The sequence below is a fragment of the Cornus florida genome, unplaced genomic scaffold (genome assembly GCF_030987335.1).
Source record: "Cornus florida cultivar Cherokee Brave unplaced genomic scaffold, ASM3098733v1 CherokeeBrave_3.0.0_Hap2_Chr02, whole genome shotgun sequence".
Lineage (NCBI taxonomy): Eukaryota > Viridiplantae > Streptophyta > Magnoliopsida > Cornales > Cornaceae > Cornus > Cornus florida.
In genome coordinates, this window is record NW_026775572.1 from 2,729,934 (window position 1) to 2,748,682 (window position 18,749).

The following is an 18,749-nucleotide window of genomic DNA, read 5'->3' on the forward strand; positions in this document are numbered from 1 at the left end:
AAACTTAAAGGGCAAGTTAGTAACGTTTTTAAGGGGCAATACATGGCCCACATGTTCCCTTAAAAATTTCTACTCTCCAAAACGGACATATTTTTTTAGACAGAGGGAGTAATAATAATAATAATGGGAATATTTATACATATTTATATTACTTATCAACTATATGCAGAGGTATAAGGGGGAAAGAAAAAACGTATGAATAAGACATACATTAACATGGGTCAGAGGTAGTACAAGAGTAGAAGCACAATAACGAAAAACATATTTGGTGATTTAGGAGCTGAGAGCCAACATATAGGTCCGATAACTCGCAACCACTCTTAAACATAGTTAGATAAGATTTGCCACTCATAAGACGCAAAAAAACCACGTAGCAGACAATCCCAAGCCAATACTATAGGATGTGAAGGCCATGCCCCAATATAACAATTTGAACTCTTTAAAAGGACTAAAACACCAAGGAAGCATATTTCACAACCAACAAAAGCAGTGCAACGTTTCTTAAAAACCACCCTAATTTTCACCCGATTGTTTATACAGAGGCCAAGAAAAGCATTTTTGAGTTACCTACAAATATGGCATTGCAAAGCAAGCGCATTGCTTTATAATTTCAATAAATTTTTTTTGTTTTTTTGATAAGTAAAATTTATTAAAAACGCTCAAAAAAAGGGGAGCGGAACCCATGATAACAAAAAGGCCACAAAACGCCTTAAATCTTCAATGAGGCCAAAAATACAATAATCTCCTCAATGAATTTATAATCTCTCCCTAACACCCAACAAAAAAGAGTGAAAATAATAGATAACTTAAGGTAAAAATAGATTTCTTCTTTCCATCAAAATATCTCCTATTTCGCTCGAGCCAAATGCACCACCAAATACAAAGAGGCATAGCCCTCCAAGCCTCCCGAATAAGAGCCCCAACAGAGACACCTCTCCAAGCCTCAATCAGCCCTCTAGAAGACCTAGACATAACCCAATGGATTCCAAATAATCCAAGCATCAAATCCCAACAATCTCTGGCCATACTGCAATGCAGAAGAAGGTGGTCAACTATCTCCTCATCACACAAGTACATATAACAATGATTGACCACCACCTGATTCCTCCTCCTCAAATTATCCTGGGTTAAAATCTTACCTAAGACGGAAGTCCATGCAAAAAAGGTAACCTTAAGGGGGGCTTTAAACCGCCAAATAGACTTCCAAGGGAAAGAGCCTCCATAATCAACCGAAAGGCACTTAAAGAATGACCTAACCTCGAACCAACCGTGAGAGTTAGGAACCCAAAACCAGCAATCCGAATTCCCAACAATGATCACCTGACGGTACAAAACTTCCAAAAGACGAGTAACATCTTCAATCTCCCAGTCCTGAAAGTGCCTATTAAACTGAACATTCCAAGTCAGTCTCCCGTTTTCAAGGTGATAACAGTTAACCACCATGGTCTATCTATGAGAAGCAATCCTATAGAGCCGTGGAAAAGCGAGAGCAAGAGGAAGTTCCCCACACCAAAGATCCTCCCAAAATCTGATCCTTCTGCCTTCTTTGATCCGAAAGCGAACATGCTTGCAAAAATCATCCCACCCTTTCCGAATAATAGTCCAAACCCCCACCCCTCTAGTACCGCTAATCTCAGCAGAACACCACCCACCACTAATCTCCCCAAACTTGCTTGCGATAACTCTCCTCCAAAGCCAATGCCTCTCAATCCCAAACCTCCATAACCATTTCCCAAGAAGAGCCTTATTGAAAGGCACCAATCTCCTTAATCCTAAACCTCCACATCGAATCGGACGGCACACCTGCTCCCATCGAACCAAATGAAATTTGAACTCCCCCCCCCCCCCCCCCAAAAGAAAGTTGCCCTGCAATCTCTCTATTCTCTCAGCTACAGAAGATAGGATCTGAAAGAGTGAGAAGAAATAAGTAGGGAGGCTAGAAAGGGTGCTCTTCATCAGAGTAACCCGACCCCCCTTTGAGAGATACTGCTTTTTCCAACCCACCAGCCTCCTCTCAAATCTATCTACAACTGGATCCCAACTCCCTACGCATCTCGAAGGAGTTCCCAAAGGCAACCCTAAATAAGAAATGGGAAAGGATGCAGTGCAACATCCAAGAATCTGAGCAAACCTCTCGATCTCAGGGACATCCCCAACAGGTACTAGGATGCTCTTACCAACATTCACCTTAAAGCCAGAGACAACTTAGAACCAAATCAAAACGCATTTCAAATATCTCAATTGAGACTTATCAGCATCACAAAGTATTAAAGTATCATCCGCGAACATCAAGTGAGAGATCTCTAGTTGGTTAGAAACATCCCTGCCCACCCGAAAGCCTCTCAAAAAATCTAACTCCACTGTCTTCTTTAGTAATCTGCTAAGAGCTTCCATCACAAAAAGGAACAGGAATGAAGAAAGCGGATCCCCTTGTCTCAACCCTTTCGAAGAAGAGAAAAAACCCGTCGGAGCTCCATTCACAATGACAGAGAATTGAACACTGGAACAGAAAATAATCCATCTCCTCCAACGCTCACAAAAGCCCATTCTCTCCAATAAGTAGAGAAGGAAACTCCAACTAACATGATCATATGCCTTCTCAATATCCAGTTTACATAAAACACTCAGAATCCCACTACTCAATCGGGAATCCACACATTCACTGGCAATAAGAACTGAATCCAGAATCTGACGACCTCCCACAAAAGCATTCTGAGAATCAGAAATGACGCCATCTATAACTTTCCTCAACCTGGAAGCCAAAACTTTCGCAATCAATTTGTAAAAACATCCTATTAAACTGATAGGACGAAAATCCTTAACATCCATCGCTTCTCCCTTCTTCGGAATAAGAGCAAGAAAGGTGGCATTCAAACTCTTTTCAAAACCAAAACATCACGGAACCATCAAATACAATTCGTGTACATATATGTCATTTTCTGATAGATATCTAGTGCAAGGGTAACATGTTTGTTGTTCCAATGGCAATGTTTCAGTTGTATGGAGGTGTCGATGGGGTAGTCGTCGCCGGCCACGAGGCCGGGAAGAGAGATGTTGATAACCCTGCTGGAGGTGTCACAGGCAATGCCTTCCCAGGCTGTGCAGCAATCAGAAGAAGGTGTCCATGAATTAAGCATTCTAAAAGAGTCGTCGGTGATTTAGTGTTTGAATTGGGGTAATACTTCTTGGTCTACTGTATGGCATGCTTAGGATGGAAATGGTGAAAGGAAAGGTGAGAAGAAGAGGAGGAATATGAGTGAGAAAGCATGTTTGTGATTGAAAACCTCCATTGAAGCTTGGAGTTTGGACGTGAGAGTTAAAACAGAGGTCTTGACTATTTAAAGGTATAAATCAACCAGATATTTAGGAATTATTATTCTTTCCTAATGTGTTGCTGATGGTGGTGGTGGCGGTCGTGTACGTATATAGAGAGAGAAAGTGAGTGGAGAGAGAGAGGGGGTGAGGTGGATGGAGAGAGGATGAGATGCTTTTGGGTTCTCTTTCTACAAGCATTATAGAGATAAGCTCATGAGATGCAGGGTTTCTAATGGTGGGTAGTGGGTGGCAGTGATGGTGGTGGGTGGTTGGAGTGGCAGAGTTGTGAAAAAGAGGTGGTGGTGATTTAGAGAGAGAAAAAGTGGGAATGGAGGCATGATGATGATGATGATGATACTGATGTGTATATATACATGTATATATATATACATGCGGTCGGAGAAGATGAGTTGCAGGTGGAGGTCGACGACGGTAGTTACAAATCGGCATTTTAGAGAGAGAAGATGAGTTGTTGATGCTGGTGGTGGCGGTCGTGTATGCATACAGAGAGAGAAAGTGAGTGGAGAGAGAGAGGGGATGAGGTGGATGGAGAGAGGATGAGATGCATTTTGGTAAAATAATAAAAAATTGTTGAGGGACATTAAGGGTATTTCACGCTGATTATTTATTTTGGTATTTTTTTTTTCTTAATTATAATGGGTAGTTTTGTAAATCTACAATGAAGTCGGCTGGAAAGTTGCCGGAATCGACTTTTAGGGGTTAATTTAAACGATTTGGATAGTTGTTGTACTGACTTGTTCATTTTTGTAGTTTAAGAGAGTAAAATGCCGATTCCTGATAGTTCAGGGGTTTTTTTTTGCATTTTTGCCAAAAAAATGAGTAAACTTAGGTGCTATGAATACAAAACGTAGATTTATTGATATATTAGCCAAAAAAAGCAAAGAAAACAAGATTAATTTTTCTTAAAGGTAATTGATACTAAATCTAATCAAAATCAATGTGGGATGAAGTAAATATAGTTGTTAAAATTAAAGATAAAGGGAGACATGTCATGTTATAAAATAGAATGAAAAAAAAAAAAAAAAATTCAAGATAAAAATAATAAATATATAAAAACTTAAGTGGCCGGTCCAAAAACAAAACTAAAAAAAGGTCACATCACCCAATTTATAAAACTATTGGAATGCTTATTAATTGCCATTTTGGTGTACCCACAAATGAGCTGATTTTGCTGTTTAGGTGATGAGTTAACTTTTCCAGTTTTATTATTAAAAGCAAGAACTTAAAAAGCTTTACATCTAATTTACAGTTAAGCTAAAAATTTAAAAAGAAAATAGTATTGCTATTTCGTACGGACAATAAGAAGGAAGGTGCTTTACTTGGACCATGTGTTTTTCCTTCTACCAGTGATGCACCTACCAAAAATAAATTTTCATTATTTTTCTGAAAGTATAAAAAAAATTTTAAAATTTTAAAAAAATTTAAAAATAAAAAATAATAATAAATGGGTCAACGGGTCATAACGAGTTTGACCCTGCCCATTTTCAATCCGTCCTAAACGAGTTGAATACGAATATTAACCCATATTAATCCGTCCATTTTCAAAATAACTCGCCCATTTACCACACTTCGTACCAACTTTCATAGTCGGATTTCTCCCACTTCTGCATTCCAAAACATTATCAATGTCCAAATCATTATGTAATTACATCAATTCTTAATTGTGTTCATCAGTCAAAATTGTTTAACTTTTCCACTTCAAATTATTATTATTTATTATTATTTGTTTAGCCCCACCAAACCCCTAATTGTGTTGGCGATTCTAGCTATTCCCTCTATTTCAGTAAGTTATTTGCTTTAACAACTGTAACTCACTAGAGTTGTTCGTTTTGAAAAATGTGACTCATAAATTTTGTGAGTCACAATTTTCAAATTGGGAGAAGAGGAGTAGTACTCGTCTTTCAACGTACTACTATCCAGTTACCTGGTCTTGCAAACTCTCCATTTAATTTGTTGAGCAACGAAATGAAGAGGACTCAGCGATTCAAACGAGTCACAAATCCCAAGAAGACGATCCAAACTACCGATTCCAGTTCCATGATCAAATCGACCATACCCAAATCCAAACCTAACTCTAAAGTCATATCCCAATTTAATCCAGTCTCAGTACCGCAATTCTCCATCAAGAATTCAAAGATCTTGCCTCCTGATTTCTACCAAATCGACGCCCTCGATCTGGCTCCTCGTCTGCTCGGCAAGTACCTTAGGAGAGATGATGTTGTTCTTCAGATTACGGAGGTAACAAACGATGTTCGACGAAATTCCCCAATGAAAAAGTATCTAATTTATCAGAAACACAATATGTATGTGTGTGTGTGCGTGTGTATATATGTATTTATAAATGTGTATATTTTGAATGTTTTATTTTTTCTGAATAAGCAGGTGGAAGCTTATAGGCCAAACGACTCAGCTTGTCACGGTCGATTCGGTATAACCGCTAGAACAGCTCCAGTTGTAAGATGGTTTACATTCTTAGATTATATGTTTGTGATTTGGAAATGTGAACAAAGTTTTGGGTATTTGCAGTGATTTGATGTTTGCATATAATTTGTGAACTGAATGGTGATTGTGGAAACAGTTTGGACCTGGGGGACATTCATATGTTTATCTTTGTTATGGTCTCCATACAATGCTGAATGTTGTGGCAGACAAAGAAGGTGTTGGAGCGGCCGTGTTAATTCGTTCTTGTGCTCCTGTCAGTGGTAATATGTTGAAATTTGAACTTAAATTTTAATTTTTGAAACCTTTAGTGTATTCAACTACATGGCATATGAATGGTTCGTGAATGCATTTAGTTAGAAATTCATCGTGTTGGTAAAGGCCATGTGCACGAGGCTCTCGTCATTCCGGTCTAGGGAGGGTTAGATCTATGTGGAGAGATTGTTTCCATGATTCGAACCCATGACCTCCAGGTGACAATGGAGCAACCTTACTCTTGCGTCAAAGCCCACCCTCCAATTCATGTGGTTGTTGGAAGGAAAAACTATTTTCAAATGAAAAACTTAACCGACTAATAAAAGCGAACCGAAGGGAACCAATAGGCACTGAAGTGATGGACTCCACATGAAGATACATGTTAATCTACTAATGGCATTGTTTAGTCAGTTTAAAGTTTCAACTTATATAGTATTGCTTTAGTGGAAGTTTGTTGATGTCCAACCATCACCTTAGTGGGAGTAGAGGTATTAAATGTTTAACTATATGATTTGGTTAGATAGATAATTGCTTTTTGAAGTCTTCATGAACTTGTGTACCATAAGCCATTTTTCTATAGTGGCACATAAGTTTCTTTTTAAAGTGTTTCTCCCTCTCAGCTTCTCTTCCAATATCAATTTGTTATTTTGGCTCTCTTATTTCCAACTCAATATTCCATAATTATTCTTGAAATTAGTGTTGTATCCTCGGTTGCATTTTACCTTATGTTTTAGCAGCTAGCTACCCTCTTGTGGATTGTCAATGAACATAGGCCCTTCCCAAAACAGTAAACATACCACTAAATACTTTGACATGGCAAGTTGCTTGAGATTTTGTTGTAGCACTCGTGTTATGACTATTAGATTTAGTACTCATGAGGATGCTATTAGCTACAAGTTGGAGCCCAGGAACCTTTCCCCTGGAAACAAAGAAAATTTGAAGAAACTGAAAGAATGAGACGAATAAAAGGAATGTTATGGATACCCCCAACTCATTATCAGGAAAAATTAAATAAATAAAACTTGTACAAAGATAAATATTTTGAATTTTATACAATCTCTTTTGAAGCATACCCACTAAATTTGAATGTTTGTTCTGAATTACTATGAACAAAATTACAGGGCTAGATACCATTCAGCAGCGCAGGGGTCTGAAAACCGAGAAGCCTGTTCTTCTTACTGGACCTGGGAAGGTTAGTTTGTATCTTCTTTCACTTTTTTGGTTAAATTAGTTTTTTTGTGCTGATGTGTTTATCAAGTATGTCAAATTGTCAATAAGCTAGCCCAGATTTTATTATTTGGAGAGATGAGTGAAATACTGTTAATTTTATGGATTTATCTAATTTTTGTAAAGGAATGTTGCTGAATTCTTATGTTCTGCATGGATTTGTTTTCATTTGTGGGGTTGGGGCTCACAACTTTCTCTCTGGGCAGAATATTTTAGAACAGCAATAAATGAAATACCTCATTAACTAGAGAATATCAGATCAGTTTGATAATCACACTACCTTATTTCTTGTCTATTTGTATATTTTCTTAAGATGTATTTGCTTGTTTTTGGTACTTACTGATGAACCATCTTACATCATATTGTAATTAACTTCTTTCACAACCTTTTGGGTGCAGAAATACTATCAATGTATTGTGAAATGATTATGTATAATTTAACAGTCTTGAGTTATTTTTTATGGACGAAATGAATTTATATACATAATAATTAACTCTTAGCAAACTAAATTTTTTCTTATATCTAACAATGAAGGATTTGAGAAGAAAATTGCAAGGAAACAATGGTGGTTAGGGCTGTAAATAAGGCGTGCTGAGTTGAGTTTTAGGTTGCTTGAGCTTGGCCTGACTGAATTCCCTCTGCCAATTTGGTTCTCCATCATCCAAGGTTGGATAACATTAGTTCAAGCTCCGCTAGCCACCTACTCGGCTTACTCATGAGCTTAGCTCAGCTTGGTTCAAATGGCTTGATTTGAGTTTCTGTTAGGACACTTGTTATGTCTTCATGGGTTAGTGAAAAGTAGAAATGAAAAAATAAAGCCTGACATGATCACCATGAAAGGTTGTGTGAATTATATAATAAGCACAGTGTACTTGATATTCACAAGCCCATCTTGGGCCTATTCAACTTCCACTTGTAAACTACTGAACATGCACGTTATTACTAACTGAGAAGTATGCAAAATTTAAGTGCTAAAATGGATCTTATCCATGGTGATATTAGCTATAAATGCACGAGCCCTAAAAAAACTGCTTGTCAGAAGAAAGCATGGCCTTGACCTAAAAATAGCAAAACCACATTCGTTTCTTTGGCTTTCTTTTTTTTCCCTGATAAGAAATATTATAGCAATCTTACTACTCCGTAAAACAGTTGAGAAAATATGACAAAAGTAGTCCCAAACTCTAGAATCTCTCATGTGAAAGTTTATAAGTAACAGATTATGATTCTTTCTTGGACAACAAAAGTAGTCCCAAACTCTACAATCAAAATCCTCGCTCGTACACTTTTTTTTGTTGTATCCTACGGTGCAACTTCACGGAATTTATTTTTAAATTTTCAATACAAAATGACATCTGCAGGATTTAAGTCACAAACTGTAAATCATACTTTGTTTAACTAGTAATGACATCCCAAAGGAGAATGCGAAGAATATTTATTTATTTATGTATGTGCTGGTTTCTTGGATTATGTTGGGTTAGTTTAACTTAATATCTCCTTTTCTAGGTTGGTCAAGCACTTGGAATTTCAACAGAATGGTCTAACCATCCGCTTTTCTCTCCTGGTAAAGCTTTCTGCCATGTTCTATCTAAAATTAAATGAACTTGATGTAATTCTGATGCAACTGTGTGGCACAGGTGGTTTAGAACTCTTAGATGGTCCAGAACCAGAAAAAATGCTAATTGGTCCACGGGTTGGTATTGAATACGCTTCACCTGAGCATGTCGGTGCATTGTGGAGATTTGCAGTTGCTGATACCCCATGGATAAGTGCACCTAAAAATACTCTGAGTCCACCCTAACCCTCGTCTTCAATTTTATGCAACAACGAACTCCTTATGGAATGAATATAGGTTGAGGAAGGAATGAAGAATGAATGAAGAAGACAACCAAAATGTGACAGTTTAGATAAAAGAATGATGCACTTTTAGGGGAAATAGAATTTGTAGTTTCTCTCCACTTACATTCTCAGTTTGTTTAATTTTTGGAATGTAGGATAAGTTCATATGCAAGAATAACTATATCATCGGAGTCAGTTGCAAAACAATAGGGTCATGTTCTTGAGAGTTGTTAGCCTTTCGTGCGTGATAAAATGTTGGCCCTATCAACGGGCTAGTGGCTCAGCGATATCAAGTTCTTAATTTTTAAAAGAAGTTTAGGGGTTCAAGCCTCAGAGAGGCATATATAGGTCTATGAGTACCAACTAAGAAAATAAATAAATAAATAAATAAAATAAAATGTTGGTCCTATCATACTGACTTGTTTGGGTGAAATATGATTTACCAGAAACACTCATTAAATTGTTGATGGATGGTATAAAGAACTTCATATATGCGGACACTTCTAAATTGCAGATCTAAATAAACAAATGCGGCGTGTTAGGTTCATCATTGTAGACCAGGTAAACATTTGTAGAATTTGGATCAGAAAATAATTTTACGTTTAATAATTTTGAAGCAATTAATTGGAGAATTCATTCAGTAAGTGATAAGACAGTATTAAGTAGCCAAGAGCTCCCCATGCTATTATTTACTCAAAATTAGCTAACCAAAAGCTGTTTAGTAATAAATCTTTCTGCGATTTTACTGCTAATATGATGAAACAACATCGATGAATAGGGCAGAAAGCAAGGCCAGCGATTTCAAGCAAAGCATGTTATTATTTAATCTTAGCTTCACCAAATTAAACATGTTTTAAAGCTTGGCTTAAACTTTTCAGTCACGTCACGCCTATGATTAAGTGATTGAGCCAAGCTCGATTTTTCCTTAACAAGTTTTGAGTTTTATTTACCCAGAGTAAAGCTTGAATTGAGTTCTACAAACACACTTACTTTGGGTCTTTGATCATGTTAATTTACAAAAAGATCAAAAAGAAAGCTTAGTGGAAAGATATTAAGGGTTCGTAGTTTTCTCCTTAAATTAGTGAGAGATTAACTTCTTGTGATGACACGTTACAAAATTTGAAATTATTTCTGAATTTGAGTACTTATGTTATGTTTAATGGGTGATTTGAATTAAAGATTAGAGAAAATTTAGTTTAAGAAATTCATTAATCATTGCACAAAATAGAAGTATAATAGACAAATCATATAAAGAAGGCCATAATAGAAATATGATGTAATGCCCTTTTTCGCCGAGTATAGGAGCTAATAACCTAATTAAAACAAAATAAAAGAAATGATATGCATTCCGAAACTTTTAATTCGAATGGAAATGGAGGAGACGAAGGTGCTCATCCATTGGATGGATGCATTGTGGGGAACTTTTGGAATTAAAATAATATTCCTTGGAATTAAAATAATATTCCTACAAAAAAAATAAAAATAAAAATAAAAATAAAAAAAGGCTTTAGGCTGCAAAGTGAACATGATTTTTTAGTGTCCCTTTGATGTTGAAACACTTCAAATATACCAGTATTTTTTTACTTGCTTAAAATATTGATTTATTATGATTATTATTTATTTGTCAATAAAGAACAAGTTTGGTTGTTCCCAAAGTTCTAAATCTAAATTGAGTCATGCAGTAATAATAATAGTAAATAATAATATTTACTAATTTACTATTTGCTACAGTATTATTATTATTATTATTATTTATTATCCAATTATCCAACTTTTTTCCCAATGATCAAAATCCCATTCGTCTAACCATGTATACTTAAAACAGATATATAGGATTCCCTCCTAAGGTTAACTAAAATCCCTCATGAACTAGGATGTAAAGTCATAAAGTTAACCAAAACCCACAAGGACTAGGAATCTAGGATGTAAATAAATATACGACTATAATATATGTACCTATATAATAGGGTACCGGCATAAGGTTATAACCAAAAAAACAAAACCCGACTATCAATTTACAGCTTATCTCTACAGCATTAGAAGCCGTCTAGTGAGATCGATCATCATCTTTCTTCATCTCCATGGAGCAAACCAATGAATCCTCCTTTAAACAAGCTTATCGCTGCTTTCCGCTCTCTGATATCAATAAGTCCCATCTCGAAGCCGGAAATAGAATCATAATGCCTCCTTCCGCTCTTGACCGTCTGGCGTTCATGGAAGTCGAGTACCCTTTGCTTTTTGAAATCGAAAACCCTGCTTCTGGACAAGTTTCGCATTGTGGGGTTCTAGAGTTCAGCGCTGATGAAGGTTTCGTCTTCTTGCCCAACTGGATGATGAAGACCATTAAACTCATAGAGGGTGAGTTGGTGATTGTAAAGAAAACCAGCCTCCCCAAAGGTACCTACATGAAGATACAACCACATACCATGAAATTCACAAGTCTAACAAACCCTAAAGCTGTCCTTGAAAAAGCTTTTAAGCACTTTGCTTGTTTGACCATTGGAGATACAATCCTGATCACTCATAACCACGAGGACCATTACCTTGATATAGTGGAAACCAAGCCATCCAATGCAATATCTGTAGTTGAGACAGATTGCGAAGTGGAATTTGCACAACCTTTGGACTACAAGGAACCTGAAAAGAAACCAAAAACAGTGATTACTTGGAAGAATGACCCTGATTGTAAAGCTCAAGAAGAGCCAGCAAAGTTCACACCATTCACCGGTGCCGCTAGACGTTTGGATGGGAAAACACCACCTGCTGAACCAATTTCAACTTCAGATAATGGATCTGATGCTGCTGCTGAGAGAATGAGAATGACTACTGACTTGATAGTTAAGTCTCACAAGAGGCAAGGAAAGCTTGTGTTCGGTTCAGATGATACAATCCAGCCTGCAAAAATATCAAAGTCTGTCTCAAAACAGGATGTCAAGGAGGGAAGTTTAAAGATTGAAGAACAAAAGTTTCAACCATTCACAGGGAAGAAGTATATATTAGCAGGCTGATCACAATGTTTTTCTTCTCTTGAACTTCATATGTATATTCAATGCCCTGTAAACCAGTAAACTAGAGAGATAAATATGGTAAATTTGTATCTTACTTTACTGAAGAATTTTATTTCCATCTCCAACTTTTTATCTTGTCAAGATTATACCTTTCCCAATTTTATCATGTATGCACACACGTTCAAACAAATCTATAATATTATATAGTAGTATCAGATTGTCCTTGCTCATCTCATCTTTGGTAATTCAAATAAAAATTTATATAACCATGAAAAACCATCAATGATTTGACTACTAGTAATATGAACTTTCGATTTAAATATATTATATGAAAGTACATGAAAAAAGAATGAATTGAGAGAATTCAATGCGATGTAAAGTTAAATATTGGTCTTCTCGTAACAATCTCTCAATGCATAAAAATCAGCATTTCTAGAATGCATATATAATCTATTTGCCAAAGACACCGGACACAGGACAAGTAAAATAGCTTAAGAACATCCTATCTATTCTCAGGAAAGTTCCACAATTACGGGATGTAGGATCTATTTTCTTTTCTTTTTTAATCCAAAAGGAGCTCAGAACCCAAAGGGATTCCTAGGTACTAATGTAAATTTTCTTTAATGCTGTTGAATAAAAATCCTACTTAAGAAGCTAAGAAGGGAGGGGGATCACACCTCAGAAGCACTTCGTCCGTCTTCGCACCGAGTTACACTCGAAGATGAAAACCGTAGATGCTCCCTCCCTTCTCAAAAAGATCCATGCAATGCATAAGAAAGTACTGTATTCATGGAGCCAATAATTTATGGTTAAAGATAAAACCATAAGTTCACATAGAAGAAAAGGAAAGAACATAACACAAATTAGTTTTTTCAATGCCTAACATACGCAAACTGAATAAGCAAATTTCATTTAATGACAATGAAATGGGAAAGAAAATACCGATTGGCTCCTGCAGTCCACGTGCTTCAAGGGATAATGCCCGCCATTAAAGAGGAAAGGCAAATATTCAGTCTTGTTAATGAACTTGAACCTCCTTTCAAGAGAGCGAACCGATAAGAGTATATAACTAAAAAGCTGCAACAAATGAGAAACATACAACAGGATCATCTGGCACGCACTGATTCTCCAATACCTCAAATCCAGTCTAAAGAATGCAATAACAATTTTAAAAGATAAAAATAAACAAATATAAAATGGTTATAAGATAATGAAAAAAGCAGTTATAGGCTTATAGCAGTGATACAAAAAATATTTATATATAAAATCCTCAACTTTTTAGCTCAGTTGGAATTATAATAAATAACCATGTACCTAACTCAAGTGATATCTCTTCATCCTCTCACATGAGAGCTTGAGGGTTCAAGACATGAGTTGGTGTACGTGATGCAACTAACCCCCAACTATCTAAAAGTTGCAACTTACCTCCAACCTTTCAAACTAACATTAAATGCATCTAACTTTAAAATATTTTCCTATATTCCTCTTAATATTACTCAAAAAATAGTACTTCATTTGTCCCCAAAAAAATGTCCATCTTTCCTCTTTGGGCTGTCCCAAAATAAATGTCCACTTTCCCTTTTCAAACAATATATTTTACAACTTTTCATATATGTTCTTGAAGTTTAAAATTTCAAACTTAAATATTCAAAACTTAAAGGGCAAGTTAATAACTTTTTAAGGGGCAATACATGGCCCACATGTTCCCTTAAAAATTTCTACTCTCCAAAACGGACATATTTTTTTAGACAGAGGGAGTAATAATAATAATAATGGGAATATTTATACATATTTATATTACTTATCAACTATATGCAGAGGTATAAGGGGGAAAGAAAAAACGAATGAATAAGACATACATTAACATGGGTCAGAGGTAGTACAAGAGTAGAAGCACAATAACGAAAAACATATTTGGTGATTTAGGAGCTGAGAGCCAACATATAGGTCCGATAACTCGCAACCACTCTTAAACATAGTTAGATAAGATTTGCCACTCATAAGACGCAAAAAAACCACGTAGCAGACAATCCCAAGCCAATACTATAGGATGTGAAGGCCATGCCCCAATATAACAATTTGAACTCTTTAAAAGGACTAAAACACCAAGGAAGCATATTTCACAACCAACAAAAGCAGTGCAACGTTTCTTAAAAACCACCCTAATTTTCACCCGATTGTTTATACAGAGGCCAAGAAAAGCATTTTTGAGTTACCTACAAATATGGCATTGCAAAGCAAGCGCATTGCTTTATAATTTCAATAAATTTTTTTTGTTTTTTTGATAAGTAAAATTTATTAAAAACGCTCAAAAAAAGGGGAGCGGAACCCATGATAACAAAAAGGCCACAAAACGCCTTAAATCTTCAATGAGGCCAAAAATACAATAATCTCCTCAATGAATTTATAATCTCTCCCTAACACCCAACAAAAAAGAGTGAAAATAATAGATAACTTAAGGTAAAAATAGATTTCTTCTTTCCATCAAAATATCTCCTATTTCGCTCGAGCCAAATGCACCACCAAATACAAAGAGGCATAGCCCTCCAAGCCTCCCGAATAAGAGCCCCAACAGAGACACCTCTCCAAGCCTCAATCAGCCCTCTAGAAGACCTAGACATAACCCAATGGATTCCAAATAATCCAAGCATCAAATCCCAACAATCTCTGGCCATACTGCAATGCAGAAGAAGGTGGTCAACTATCTCCTCATCACACAAGTACATATAACAATGATTGACCACCACCTGATTCCTCCTCCTCAAATTATCCTGGGTTAAAATCTTACCTAAGACGGAAGTCCATGCAAAAAAGGTAACCTTAAGGGGGGCTTTAAACCGCCAAATAGACTTCCAAGGGAAAGAGCCTCCATAATCAACCGAAAGGCACTTAAAGAATGACCTAACCTCGAACCAACCGTGAGAGTTAGGAACCCAAAACCAGCAATCCGAATTCCCAACAATGATCACCTGACGGTACAAAACTTCCAAAAGACGAGTAACATCTTCAATCTCCCAGTCCTGAAAGTGCCTATTAAACTGAACATTCCAAGTCAGTCTCCCGTTTTCAAGGTGATAACAGTTAACCACCATGGTCTATCTATGAGAAGCAATCCTATAGAGCCGTGGAAAAGCGAGAGCAAGAGGAAGTTCCCCACACCAAAGATCCTCCCAAAATCTGATCCTTCTGCCTTCTTTGATCCGAAAGCGAACATGCTTGCAAAAATCATCCCACCCTTTCCGAATAATAGTCCAAACCCCCACCCCTCTAGTACCGCTAATCTCAGCAGAACACCACCCACCACTAATCTCCCCAAACTTGCTTGCGATAACTCTCCTCCAAAGCCAATGCCTCTCAATCCCAAACCTCCATAACCATTTCCCAAGAAGAGCCTTATTGAAAGGCACCAATCTCCTTAATCCTAAACCTCCACATCGAATCGGACGGCACACCTGCTCCCATCGAACCAAATGAAATTTGAACTCCCCCCCCCCCCCCCCCCAAAAGAAAGTTGCCCTGCAATCTCTCTATTCTCTCAGCTACAGAAGATAGGATCTGAAAGAGTGAGAAGAAATAAGTAGGGAGGCTAGAAAGGGTGCTCTTCATCAGAGTAACCCGACCCCCCTTTGAGAGATACTGCTTTTTCCAACCCACCAGCCTCCTCTCAAATCTATCTACAACTGGATCCCAACTCCCTACGCATCTCGAAGGAGTTCCCAAAGGCAACCCTAAATAAGAAATGGGAAAGGATGCAGTGCAACATCCAAGAATCTGAGCAAACCTCTCGATCTCAGGGACATCCCCAACAGGTACTAGGATGCTCTTACCAACATTCACCTTAAAGCCAGAGACAACTTAGAACCAAATCAAAACGCATTTCAAATATCTCAATTGAGACTTATCAGCATCACAAAGTATTAAAGTATCATCCGCGAACATCAAGTGAGAGATCTCTAGTTGGTTAGAAACATCCCTGCCCACCCGAAAGCCTCTCAAAAAATCTAACTCCACTGTCTTCTTTAGTAATCTGCTAAGAGCTTCCATCACAAAAAGGAACAGGAATGAAGAAAGCGGATCCCCTTGTCTCAACCCTTTCGAAGAAGAGAAAAAACCCGTCGGAGCTCCATTCACAATGACAGAGAATTGAACACTGGAACAGAAAATAATCCATCTCCTCCAACGCTCACAAAAGCCCATTCTCTCCAATAAGTAGAGAAGGAAACTCCAACTAACATGATCATATGCCTTCTCAATATCCAGTTTACATAAAACACTCAGAATCCCACTACTCAATCGGGAATCCACACATTCACTGGCAATAAGAACTGAATCCAGAATCTGACGACCTCCCACAAAAGCATTCTGAGAATCAGAAATGACGCCATCTATAACTTTCCTCAACCTGGAAGCCAAAACTTTCGCAATCAATTTGTAAAAACATCCTATTAAACTGATAGGACGAAAATCCTTAACATCCATCGCTTCTCCCTTCTTCGGAATAAGAGCAAGAAAGGTGGCATTCAAACTCTTTTCAAAACCAAAACATCACGGAACCATCAAATACAATTCGTGTACATATATGTCATTTTCTGATAGATATCTAGTGCAAGGGTAACATGTTTGTTGTTCCAATGGCAATGTTTCAGTTGTATGGAGGTGTCGATGGGGTAGTCGTCGCCGGCCACGAGGCCGGGAAGAGAGATGTTGATAACCCTGCTGGAGGTGTCACAGGCAATGCCTTCCCAGGCTGTGCAGCAATCAGAAGAAGGTGTCCATGAATTAAGCATTCTAAAAGAGTCGTCGGTGATTTAGTGTTTGAATTGGGGTAATACTTCTTGGTCTACTGTATGGCATGCTTAGGATGGAAATGGTGAAAGGAAAGGTGAGAAGAAGAGGAGGAATATGAGTGAGAAAGCATGTTTGTGATTGAAAACCTCCATTGAAGCTTGGAGTTTGGACGTGAGAGTTAAAACAGAGGTCTTGACTATTTAAAGGTATAAATCAACCAGATATTTAGGAATTATTATTCTTTCCTAATGTGTTGCTGATGGTGGTGGTGGCGGTCGTGTACGTATATAGAGAGAGAAAGTGAGTGGAGAGAGAGAGGGGGTGAGGTGGATGGAGAGAGGATGAGATGCTTTTGGGTTCTCTTTCTACAAGCATTATAGAGATAAGCTCATGAGATGCAGGGTTTCTAATGGTGGGTAGTGGGTGGCAGTGATGGTGGTGGGTGGTTGGAGTGGCAGAGTTGTGAAAAAGAGGTGGTGGTGATTTAGAGAGAGAAAAAGTGGGAATGGAGGCATGATGATGATGATGATGATACTGATGTGTATATATACATGTATATATATATACATGCGGTCGGAGAAGATGAGTTGCAGGTGGAGGTCGACGACGGTAGTTACAAATCGGCATTTTAGAGAGAGAAGATGAGTTGTTGATGCTGGTGGTGGCGGTCGTGTATGCATACAGAGAGAGAAAGTGAGTGGAGAGAGAGAGGGGATGAGGTGGATGGAGAGAGGATGAGATGCATTTTGGTAAAATAATAAAAAATTGTTGAGGGACATTAAGGGTATTTCACGCTGATTATTTATTTTGGTATTTTTTTTTTCTTAATTATAATGGGTAGTTTTGTAAATCTACAATGAAGTCGGCTGGAAAGTTGCCGGAATCGACTTTTAGGGGTTAATTTAAACGATTTGGATAGTTGTTGTACTGACTTGTTCATTTTTGTAGTTTAAGAGAGTAAAATGCCGATTCCTGATAGTTCAGGGGTTTTTTTTTGCATTTTTGCCAAAAAAATGAGTAAACTTAGGTGCTATGAATACAAAACGTAGATTTATTGATATATTAGCCAAAAAAAGCAAAGAAAACAAGATTAATTTTTCTTAAAGGTAATTGATACTAAATCTAATCAAAATCAATGTGGGATGAAGTAAATATAGTTGTTAAAATTAAAGATAAAGGGAGACATGTCATGTTATAAAATAGAATGAAAAAAAAAAAAAAAAATTCAAGATAAAAATAATAAATATATAAAAACTTAAGTGGCCGGTCCAAAAACAAAACTAAAAAAAGGTCACATCACCCAATTTATAAAACTATTGGAATGCTTATTAATTGCCATTTTGGTGTACCCACAAATGAGCTGATTTTGCTGTTTAGGTGATGAGTTAACTTTTCCAGTTTTATTATTAAAAGCAAGAACTTAAAAAGCTTTACATCTAATTTACAGTTAAGCTAAAAATTTAAAAAGAAAATAGTATTGCTATTTCGTACGGACAATAAGAAGGAAGGTGCTTTACTTGGACCATGTGTTTTTCCTTCTACCAGTGATGCACCTACCAAAAATAAATTTTCATTATTTTTCTGAAAGTATAAAAAAAATTTTAAAATTTTAAAAAAATTTAAAAATAAAAAATAATAATAAATGGGTCAACGGGTCATAACGAGTTTGACCCTGCCCATTTTCAATCCGTCCTAAACGAGTTGAATACGAATATTAACCCATATTAATCCGTCCATTTTCAAAATAACTCGCCCATTTACCACACTTCGTACCAACTTTCATAGTCGGATTTCTCCCACTTCTGCATTCCAAAACATTATCAATGTCCAAATCATTATGTAATTACATCAATTCTTAAT

General features: G+C 36.9%; 2 protein-coding genes across 5 annotated transcripts in view; both read left to right on the forward strand.

Moving 5' to 3' along the window:
* The window catches only part of LOC132293078 (uncharacterized), a 34,898-nt gene that overhangs the window by 11,847 nt on the left and 4,302 nt on the right, over positions 1 to 18,749 (forward strand). For 3 of the 4 annotated variants that reach the window (XM_059790433.1, XM_059790432.1, XM_059790434.1), the window contains 3 exons: positions 5,719 to 5,790; positions 5,915 to 6,038; positions 7,152 to 7,222. In XM_059790433.1, the coding sequence (XP_059646416.1) occupies positions 5,719 to 5,790; positions 5,915 to 6,038; positions 7,152 to 7,222 (267 nt within the window). Of the gene's footprint in view, positions 1 to 5,718; positions 5,791 to 5,914; positions 6,039 to 7,151; positions 7,223 to 8,760; positions 8,819 to 8,891; positions 9,301 to 18,749 lie in introns of those variants that run through there. The other variant, XM_059790435.1, reaches the window with a different exon arrangement.
* On the forward strand, positions 9,866 to 12,201 carry LOC132293105 (uncharacterized). Its single transcript, XM_059790438.1, has one exon. It carries the CDS (start codon positions 11,175 to 11,177, stop codon positions 12,099 to 12,101), a length of 927 nt encoding a protein of 308 aa, XP_059646421.1. The 5' UTR covers positions 9,866 to 11,174; the 3' UTR covers positions 12,102 to 12,201.